Source organism: Hydra viridissima, unplaced genomic scaffold (genome assembly GCF_058129835.1).
Source record: "Hydra viridissima isolate aposymbiotic clone 2 unplaced genomic scaffold, HvirCarnegie_v1 scaffold_7, whole genome shotgun sequence".
Lineage (NCBI taxonomy): Eukaryota > Metazoa > Cnidaria > Hydrozoa > Anthoathecata > Hydridae > Hydra > Hydra viridissima.
In genome coordinates, this window is record NW_028324306.1 from 2682601 (window position 1) to 2693902 (window position 11302).

General features: G+C 31.6%; 2 protein-coding genes across 2 annotated transcripts; both read left to right on the top strand.

Moving 5' to 3' along the window:
• The first annotated feature begins 286 nt into the window (after positions 1-286).
• On the top strand, positions 287-1225 carry LOC149885604 (uncharacterized). Its single transcript, XM_090092740.1, has one exon. The coding sequence runs from the start codon at positions 287-289 to the stop codon at positions 1151-1153; it is 867 nt and encodes a 288-aa protein (XP_089948866.1). The 3' UTR covers positions 1154-1225.
• A 2036-nt stretch (positions 1226-3261) lies between these two features.
• Positions 3262-3735, top strand: LOC149885605 (uncharacterized). Its single transcript, XM_090094218.1, has one exon. It carries the CDS (start codon positions 3262-3264, stop codon positions 3733-3735), a length of 474 nt encoding a protein of 157 aa, XP_089950344.1.
• The last annotated feature ends 7567 nt before the right edge of the window (positions 3736-11302 follow it).

Sequence of the window (11302 nt, forward strand, 5' to 3'; positions counted from 1 at the left end):
AGCCTTCAGTGCTTTGTTGAAAGATGCTTGTTCTAGGTTAGATGTGAGTTATCTTAAAATACCCTCCACAGTAACCACGAGATGGAACAGCCATTACGATATGCTGCATGTCATGCTTCGACTGAAGGTTCCACTCATATACTTACGCGATACAGAAGGTGATGATTGAAAGAAAACCGTACCTACAGATGAACAGTTCCTACTCTTTGAAACTATTGTTCCAGTGCTTAAATCTGTTAAAGAATTATCAGTTTTTTTATCTTCTGACACAGAGATCCGAATTGACATGTCACTGTGGAAAGTAACAGCACTCATCAACTTCATCGAGAAAGAAAAAAATAATTATGTTACTCATGGAAACAACAAGTTAGTAGAAAAATTCTTGGAGGACTTGTTATCAGAACTAAATAAGAGATTCCCAGACAAAGACCGTAAATTACCCACATTTGCACTAGGACATTACCTTCATCCATTTTTTCGTAGACATCTTCTTGGTGTTGACGATGAAAATATTCAAAAACTGGTTGAAAACCATCCCACAACCAAAGAATACTTTGAGAACTCTTCATTGTCTGTCTCAAGCTCAAGTAATAACAACGGTAGTAACGATTCCGTTGCTGATAATGCACAAGGTTGGGAGGAAAATGAGTACAATATTATTTTAGCAAAGTATAATGAAGATGCTAATTCACATCATATACACGAGAACCCTCCTATTAAACTTGAAATTGAAAAATACCAAAAAACAATAAGATCCAAAAATGCAGGAAAAACTGACACCTTAGCATGGTGGAAGCAGCATGCAGCGGAATTTCCTATCATTTCGGGTGTTGTAAGATCTTGGTTAGCAACTCCACCAACCTCTGCATCATCTGAAAGAGCATTTTCTGCTTCTGGCCTTGTCATCACTGATCGTAGATACAATCTCGATAGTGACAAGGCAGATAAGCTTGTATTTATAATGCAGAACTATTCCGTTCTTGAAAATTACATTAAAAAATGGCCCATCGAACAAGAAAATGAAAGTGATATAGAACATGAATCAGACTTATCTTTGTCCATATTAATTGAAGAAAATCCTAAAATACCAACGAAAGTACGGCAAAGGAAAAAACAACGAATGGAAGATAGCCAAAGTATTGTAGATTATTAAAAAACAATAGCTAAATCTCTAAAAAGCAATTGTACTTGTATTTTGTTTATAAAAAATTCAATAAGTCACATTTTAATTTTTTGTTTTTTTGTTTTATTGAGAGTCTCGAGTCGAGACCATGCGATGCTATACGATTCTTTTTATTATCGGTATCGTTTGGTATCGAACCGATACTGAAAGTATCGACATTAGTATATAAGCGATACCACGCGATACGAGACCATTCTTCTCGGTATCGACTTATACGATACCGATTATCTAGTGTCTGCTGCTATGTAGCGATAACTAGTGAACACTGCACTGAAAGTATGAAAAATATTTAAGTGATTAAAATTTTTTTTTTTTTTTTTTTTTTTTTTTTGTACTTTTTGCAACTTAGTAAAAACTATGTGAAAACAGGTGATAGATTATACAATGTTATGAAACATTTTGCGAACTTCGAAACTTGTTGCAAATGCGGTTCAATACGAAATCAAGTTCTGCCTCCAAAATTGCACATTACAGTGGTTAAAGTAGAAATTGAGCAATGTTGTAATGAAATATGAAAATAATTTTTAAAAATCAATAAATCGCGAGTTAAGAATTATTTTGTTCTATCTCCCATTTTAAACGTTAGGAGAAAATGAGTTGTTATTTTTAGTATGTAACAAGTACTTTTAAAATAAAATTGGTTTTTTAAATTTTTTCCTAAATAATTTGTTTAAATATGAATTATTTAAAGCAAAAGTTTTTATTTCTTTGAAAAATAAAGTTAAATTTTAAGTAATTTTTATTTTTAGAAAAAAACCAAAAACTTTCTTCCGAAGTTAAAAATGGGAGGTAAAAACAAAATAATTCTAACCTCGCGAAATATTGCTTTTACCGCTCGAGCTTAAATATTCAACAAAAATCCATCGTTGCGCTTTTTTTTTGTTACAAACTATTTTATTTCTGAAAACTTTTTCAACTTTTTCTATCATTAGAAAGATGGAAGTGAATGTAAATGAACGCAATTTAAATATAGGTTTTGTTGATAACTAATTTATCTCCACTTGTGTTATTTTTATTACTGTTCTAAGATTCGTAATGTTAAATTACAATGATATTGAAAAACTCTCTAAATTAGCAATAAACAATTATCTTTTAGGAAATTTACAAAAATAAGAAATACATTTTTATCACTAAGTCTTCATACTCTCGTTTTCGGCCACATTATGCTTTTTGAAATCTCCTTAAGACTATTTAGGCATTTTCAGTTGCACGTTTGTTCAATGAGCATTAAAGTAAATCGGAAACAAATGGACAAGAATGTGGAGAAAGTCCAGCTATGGATAAAAACCAACTTGTTATTGTATTTGTTAAGCAAATGAATTTTATAAAATAACGACTTTTTAATTTTTTTTTTAACAGCAAAAAAGTACAAGGTAGGAATTAGAGTTTTCGTTTGTTGTTCTTCTGTTAACACGTCTTTTATTTATTTACTTTTATTAATCGTTCTTATATCCGATTCACACTTTCACTATTGATAACGTAAAATTGAAAATAAAAAAGAAACCATGGGAGCGGTGCTTAATGCAAGTACAACTATTCACCAACAGTGATCGCAAAAGTAAAATGTAAAAAAGCAAGGATAATGTTGGATACGGGTGCTGGAAGTTCCTATATATGTACAAACTTGATAACAAAACTAAAGCTGAAACCTACACGAAAGGAATATAAAAGTATTGAACAGCTCTATGGAGCGGTGGACAAGCGTGTGAAAATATGTAACGTTACGATAGAATCAACAAAGATACCGGAATTCAGCATCAAAGTCGAATGCACCAACGTAGAAAAGGAAACACTCACCTTTTAACCCAATCCGATGATTGAGGATGTTAAGAAGCATTTTGCAAAACTGAGGAGACTGAAATTTAGCGATGATGAAGGGAGTGACGAACTTCAACCTGTTCATATTATACTTGGAGCTGCTGATTATCAACGTCTAAAATCCACGGAAAAAATCCGGATAAAGATCCAGGAGCCAAGTTAACTATGTTGGGATGGACTCTTTCTAGGAGACGAACACAATTGAGTTCTGGTATTAGAAAAGTTTCTTATTGAACACTGGTCGTGATGAGTTTGAGCAAATGTGTAGTTTAGAAGTACTTGGATTATCAGACACAAACATGTTCCACCAAGACTTCAGCGAAAAACTACATCAAACCAACGAATGTAACTATGAAACCAGAATGCCGTGGAAAAAGGGTATTGTTAAACTGCCAAACAACAGAAATCTGGCTCTTAAAAGATTGGGAAGTGTAACAACTTGTTTGAAAAAACTTAAAAAATTAGAACAGTATAATGATATGATGATGGAACAGATCAATGAGGGAATATTGGAAATGGCACCAGAAAAACCAACGGGAGAAATTATTCTCTACGTTCCTCATCAAGCGGTAATCAAAGAAAATGCCGAGTCAAAGAAAATGAGAATTGTTTATGACTGTTCAGTTAGGAAAGACGCTCAATCACCTTCGTTAAAAGACTGTCTAGAAGTAGGACCATTGCTGCAACCTTTGATATTTGGCATACTCATACGAAATCGGATGAACAAACTCTGAGTTTTAGCTGAAAGAAGGCGTTTCTACAAATTAGAATACACGAAATGGATAGAGACGCACAACGCTTAATCTGTTATAAGGACTTAAAGAAAATGGTATTAACGGAGTTACGGTTTACAAGGGTGATTTTTGGTTCAAGTTCAAGTCCTAACATTCTCGGCGCCACGATTAAAAAGCATTTATTAAAATACAAGGACATTTATCCAAAAACGGTGCTAGCTCTGGAAGAAGATACTTATGTCGATGATATACAAGCAGGTGGAGAAATGTAAGAAGAACTCATCAGTTTTAAAAATGAATCAACGCCAATCTTAATGGAAGCTGGTTTCCAGCTGCACAAATGGCATAGGAACGTAAGCAAATTGGAAAGCGACGCTGAGGTCAAATCAATAAAATAAAAAAATAACAAAAAGGACAATGCAATCCGCTATCAACAGTGTCTTTGACGTATTGGGATTTAGTGCACCTGTTTTAATCACTGAAAATGTACAATACAGTCGACTATGCTTATTAAAACTCGGATGGGATCAACAAATTCCAAATGAACTTTCAGAAGAATGGAAGACCTGGATCAAGGCAATTAGAACTAAAAAAAACTATTTCAAATCCGCGGAGCGTTTTGTCTGAAAGAATCATTGAAATGGAGCTCCATGGATTTTCAGACACAAGTAAATCAGCAGTATGTGCATGCGTCTACGTTGCAGTGAGTCATCAATATTCAAAAACAAGCAACTTACTTGTAGCAAAAGCACGGATTGCACCAAAGGATCTAAGTATTCCAAGACTGGAGCTGGTAGGGCCGCATACCTTGAGCAAGTAATAAAGAAAAAAAAACAGGACCACTGAAAACTGAAGAGATGTTAGAAGCGGAGTTGATGAATCTTAAGTTACTGCAAGAAGCTGTTGCAATAAAGTCCGATGTGGAACTTAAAGAGGATGAAAAAAAGCTTTGGAGATGTCACAAAAAAGTCTCTGAGTATAATCCAGTATTTGTACCAAAAGGTTTTCAACTAACTCTAAGAATTATTCAGCATCATCACGCGAAAACGTTACATGGGGGAGTAGGAGATACAATCAGTAGCATAAGAGAAAGATTTTGGATACCAAATTTGAGAGTTGCCGTAAAAGAGGTCATTCCTGAATGCAATCTATGTAAAAGATATAGAGTGAAGCCGCTGTTACCACCAACGAGAGCTATGTTACCACGCTTTAGAACTGAAGATATCGAACCGTTTACGGTTACAGGCGTTGATTTTGCCGGTCCGCTAAAGTATAAAGCGGCAGGTTCTGCAATAACAAAGAAGTACTATTATGGCGTAATGACAAGCCATCATCTACTGCTTATTGTCGTCCAATGAGATTTTCTTTTCAAAAAGAAAGCAAAGCTGTTGTCCTAGAAGAAGCAAAATATTTAGAACCTGAAATAGAAAAATCTGGTATTTTTAATGTTACTTTTAGTGGAAAAGAACAGGTTGTCAAAAGTATTATTGAACTGACCATGATTGATGGCAAAATTCAAACTATTCTGTCTGATGTGACTAAATCAAATCAATGTTGCTCTGTCTGTGGTGTGTCTCCAAAAAACATGAATAACTTAGAAATTATGCTGAAATTGGACAATGCCAGTAATTTAGAACCGAAATATGGTCTTTCTAGCCTGCATTCCTGGATTAGGTTTTTTGAAATGGTATTACATATTGGATAAAAGCTGGAAACTCAAAAGTGGCAGTCTAGAGCTATTGAAGATAAGGAAAATATTAAGCAAGTGAAGAAACGTATCCAGACAGAATTTATGAACCAAATGGGACTGGTTGTGGATTTCCCAAAAAGTGGAGGATCTGGTAAGTGAAATTACATAAATACTTGTATATAAATCATCAGGTTAACTATCACCTATATGCAATTTGTAGGTACCAGTAATGATGGAAACACCGCCCGACGAGCCTTTGCAAAATATCAATCAACAGCTAAAATTTTGAAAGTAGATGAAACTCTTTTATTTTATTTTTACATCATTTTAGTCACTTCATCTGGATTTGAAATTGATACAGTCAAGTTTAAAGAGTTTTGTATTACTGCTCTTAAACTTTACATATCTAAGTATTCCTGGTATTACACGTCACAATTAGTACACAAAATTTAAGCTCATGGCCATGCCGTCATTGCTAGACAGTACTTGCCAATTGGACTGATGTCAGAGGAGGTACAAGAGGCCCGCAACAAGGATTTTAAAAATTTTAGGGAAGATTTCAGTAGAAAGATATCTAGAATAGACACAAATCGCGACCTGGTTAACAGACTACTTGTATCTAGTAATCCTGTCATAACATCATTAAGAAAAGGTCATAACAAAAATAGTAAGAGTTTTAAAAAAATCGCCAGTGAAGTTCTGGCTTTGCTGAGGGAATCAGCTCCACCTTCTTCTTATTCTTTGTAGCTAAATTCAATTTGTTGTTTAATTTTTGAAAAGAAGGTTGATTTAAAAAAAAATTTTTTACTAAGCTTATTAATTGTATATTTGTTATTAAAAATTAAAATATTTTTGATAAAAATAAATATTTCATATATAATGATTATTTATATATCTAAATGGGTTTGGGGAGCAATTGGGTAATAATTAGGTTTTGTTCTCCATATCCTATATACCTGGCCCACTGCAGTGTAAAGTAAAAAAATATATAATGTAATTTAAAATGTTTTCTAAGTTTTATTACATTGATGGTTCTTTAAAACAATAACAATGAAAAGATTAGATCTTATCCCAGATATACGTGATTTAGGAGTGGATAAATTAAAATTATGGAAGGATTTACTTTGTGAAATAAAAAATATTTAAGAAATTCGCAAAAAAAACTTAAATTAAGAAAAGGTTGTTTTAGTTATATTTATTTCAAAGGTGAAGAAAAAACTAAAATAATGTGGACGAAACTATGGTACATTTATACAAAAAGAAAATCGCTGGCATCAAAGAAACCTTATGAACAATAAAAATAGTCATTTTAGTTCTGGAAGGCCCTATAAGCAATGGAGTGTACTTGGAGAGCAAAGCAAAAGAAAAAAAATAAAAGAACTAGCCACTGAACATAATGAATCTCTATTTTTAGCTTCTGCAAAAAGTGCAAATGCTGCTGGAGAAAAAAAAAAAGCTTCTATTTTAAAAACAATGTCTAATATTTTAGAGATAGAAAAAGTTGATAAAACTTTGGATAAAACCTTTCCCATTAATATGAGTGTAGAGGAAGCTCTTGCATTAAAAATGAACACTGATCTCAGCGATAAACTGATCAAATTATCAGAAACTCAGCTCTTGTACACAATGTACATATTTATCCCACCTAGCAGGATATTTTCGTGGAAAAATTGAAATGTTATCCTAAGAATATACATTTTTCTGAAATTTCTGCGAAGTGTACTCTTCAAAGCATGTTAGATAACACTGTGAGTAGAATAACTGAATTGATTGATGTGCTTAATTTTGGACAAGGTCACGAAATATTTGGAGTTTTATATGGAAAAATTGGTTTTGATGGAGCATCAAGCTAAAGTATTTATAAACAGAAATACGAGACAAGCAACACAAGTATAGAACTTAAGAGTGCAGAAAGTCTTTTTAGTACAGCTTTTGTACCTTTATTGCTCAAAGTAGAAGATGGCAAAATTTGGAAAAATGGAAATCCTTCAAGTTTTCACTTTATAAAAACAATATAAAAAAGAGAGTCCAATTTTATCCAAAGAAGAGAGTTAGATCTAAAAAATCAAATAAATACCTTAAAGACGTTTTGCAAAGTTTTTGATATTGCAGGAAGAAAGGTGACCTTTAATATCAGCTACAGAGTTGATCTTACAATCTTTGATAATAAAGTAGTTTACGCACTTACAGAGACAAAATCCACTCAATCCTGCAATGTTTGCAATGCTAAACCCAACGAGATGAACAATATTGATTTAATAAAAGCAAAAACTGAGAATGAGTCAGCCTTTGGGGTTGGAATTTCAGCTTTGCATTGCTGTATAAAATGCTAGGAACTTATTCTTTATTTGAGTTATAAAATTGAAATTAAAAAGTATTAGCCAAAAAAAATTATCTGTAGACTTAAAAAAAAGAGATTCAGGTACTCATCAGAGAACGGTTAAACTTATATGTTGACATGCCTAAAACTGGGTCTGGAAGTACCAATGACGGCAATAATGCCAGAAGAGCATTTAAAAATGATAAAGTTTTTTCAGAAATTACTAAAATTGATTGTGATATATTTGAAAGATTGCATAATATTCTCATAATCATATCTTGTGGATATCCTATTAATATCAATGAATCAGATTTATACTGCACTGAAACAGCTAAATATATAGTAAGTTTGTACGACTGATATGTTATGCCTCCTACTGTATATAAACTGCTACTGCATAATTCTTCTATATCATATAAATTACCTTTACTAATCGGGGTATATTCGGAAGATGCACCGCAGAGTTTAATTAATCAGATAAGGAATTCTAGACTTAAGCACACGACAAAAATATCGAGGTTAAACATTATGATGAATTAGATGCACTACCTTTTAGTAAGATCAGATCCAAAAATATCAAGCATATCTTTTAGAAAACATAAGAACTATCGAGGAAAACTATTACCAGATGATGTTATTAAATTAATTGTAATGTAAATAATAAAATAAATTTATACAGTTTTAAAATACAGTTTTTATCTCTACGTATCAACATCCTTTAAAAACCATTTTTATAAAAATATCAAGTAGAGTAATATATCAAGATAACGTGTTTGTCTTGAAGACTCTAAAACTTGAAAACAAAATTTTTTTGTACACGTATAGTAACCTTGAACGATCGCATTATCCGCGTTGAAGCTGCGAGTAAAAAAAAATTTATTTACAAATTTGAATTCTCTGACCCAAAAATTATTATTTTGATATATTACATTATTTATTTCGATTTATGTCAAATTTTATTTAACTTTTACCGTTTTTTGATCGTTCTGAGTCACTGTGCGGCGGAAACGTCTTTTTTTTTTAAATTTATTTTTACCTTTTTTGTTTAAATATTCTATTAATGACTTGAGTCATTACCAAAAAATCAATAAAAGTATTTGAAAAAAACTATTTTTTTAAATACTTTTAAAAAATTTAATTTCAAACAAAAAAAAATTCTTTTCTTTTGAAAAAAATGAGTAGAAAAGCTATTATCTATGTAGATCGTGTAGAAGTGGTGCATTTTCACCAGAAAGGTAAATCCGCTCGTGATATTGGAAAAATAATAAAACGATCACATAGTTCGGTGCTAACAATCATCAAAAGATTCAAAGAGACGAAATCTTACGTTAATCGCCATCGTTCTGGAAGACCGCGTTTGACGACACCCAATGATGATCGCCTTTTAATCAGGTTGGCAAAGAAAAATCGAACTATGCCATCGGATGAATTAAGAAGGGAATGGAAGCTTTCAAATGGACGTCAAGCATCGGCACCATTTGTGCGTAGAAAACTATTAGCTAACAATATGTTATGGAAAAAAGCTATTCTAAAACCGCGACTAACTAAACATCATATAAAAAAGCGAAAAGAATAAGACATTTTGGATTGTCTGATACAGTATGACATAGAAAACATGATATCTGGTATGATAAGACATTACGGATTATTTAAAAGATATTATTAGGTCTGCAGAAAGCTAAAATGTTAAGAAATGAGGAGATTGTGCATAGCATTAAATAAGTCTGCAAAACAATTTTTTATAAGACTGTTCACCACATAGCCCTCATAATCAAAACCTAGACGAAAGAAAATGAAATGAATTTAATGCCCGGACCAGTTAGATCATTAGATTTGAATTCAATATAATATCTACGAGCTTTGCGAAAATAAAAAAACTTATTCAAGGTACGAATAAAATTTATAAGTACCTAAAACAAGAACTCGATAAAATTTGGAGAAGAGTTCCAACCAAAACTTGCAACAATCTTGAAAAATCGATGCAAAAGAAAAGCATAATTTGAGGAGGGAGAGTCAAATTTAAAAACAGCAATCGGAAGAGATGTACACACGATGACTAATCAACCTGCCATGCAATAAAAGATAAAGCAAAAAAAAAGATACTTAAAAATAACTAGAGAAAGATTAAGTCGTAGTATTGTCTCACAACATTATAGATTTACAAACAATTAGACCTCTAATATTTCTTTGTAATAATCGATTATTTTGAAGTTGGTCTTGATACTCATTCGAAATAGGTATAGAAAATAAGTAATACGATGAATAAAAAAGTTACTATTGGATGTGTTTTGAAAATTATGTAAGATAATTTTGTATCTGGTAATCTTGATGTGCTAGATAGTTTTAGTAGAGCCATGAAAAAGAAAATAATACAATGTGAAAAAAAAGTTGACAACTCAGAAATTCTAAAAGAAAAGTTTACAGTACAGCTGATTACATATATTACAGACGCTACAAAAGTTATGAATGAGTATCTAAAGAAAGTAAAAAAATTTTATGAGAAGAAGGTAGTGAAAATTTTTATGAGAAGAAAAGATAGAGGTATCGAAAGAATTAAAAAGCTTTTCTCACAATAGCGATTTTAATATAATAAAAATGCTTGATGTATGATACATCTTGAATCGAAGATCGTTTTAAGTATTATAAAAGTATGAATTATGTTATACAACGTCATAGATTAAAAAAAAAAAATTGAATTTAGAATAAGATTTATATAGAAAAAAGAAAAAATGGATTATGTTAATTTATTTCTTGCTACTTCTGAAAAGGAAAGAATATAAAAAGCTTCAAAATTAACTTGATAGGGGACAAGATTTATTGTTTACAATACTACAGAGTTATTTTAACATCTGCTTTGCCCTAATAAAGTATCACGCCATTGAAACTCTGTAATATTGTTAAGTAGTAAAGAGTTTCAATAGCGTGATACTTTACTAGGACAAATTAGATGGAGATTTATTTACCATATTGATTTGAATCAAGTGGCTCGTAATATTAAGATTAAAGGTGGATTTTTACGCTTGCTAGCTTGCAAAAACTATCTTACTAGCAATTGATGTTGTTGCTTTATCTGGTCTGTTAGTGTTGGTACTTAAAAGCTTATCAGAAATTGGATGGAATCAAAGTGCAAAGCACTCGGAAAAGGAATTCATCTTAAAAAAGCTTGATTTTAATTTTGAAACTTAAAGTGATGGAAAAGATTTATATTATCTTTATAGACTGAATCTGGAATTGGGGATGAATTAGCTGATGGGTAATATATTAGCCATAACGGTAAAAGATATGGAGAAAGTTTACTACTAAGACCAAATAGTCCTTTCACTGTATTAGGAATGCATTATATGCCTGTATTAGGAACAATTTGAATGCATTTAGACTTATACAATAAAAAATGCTTATTCATAAATTTATTTATCCTTAAGATTTAAAAACAAAACAACAATCGAACTATTATTTTGAAACGAAATCAGACGGTTGAAAGGCCTACTTTAAAGACATCAGCAGTTTCATGTGAGACTTATTCTAAAGAATAAATTACAATACCTGTTGGCAGATCT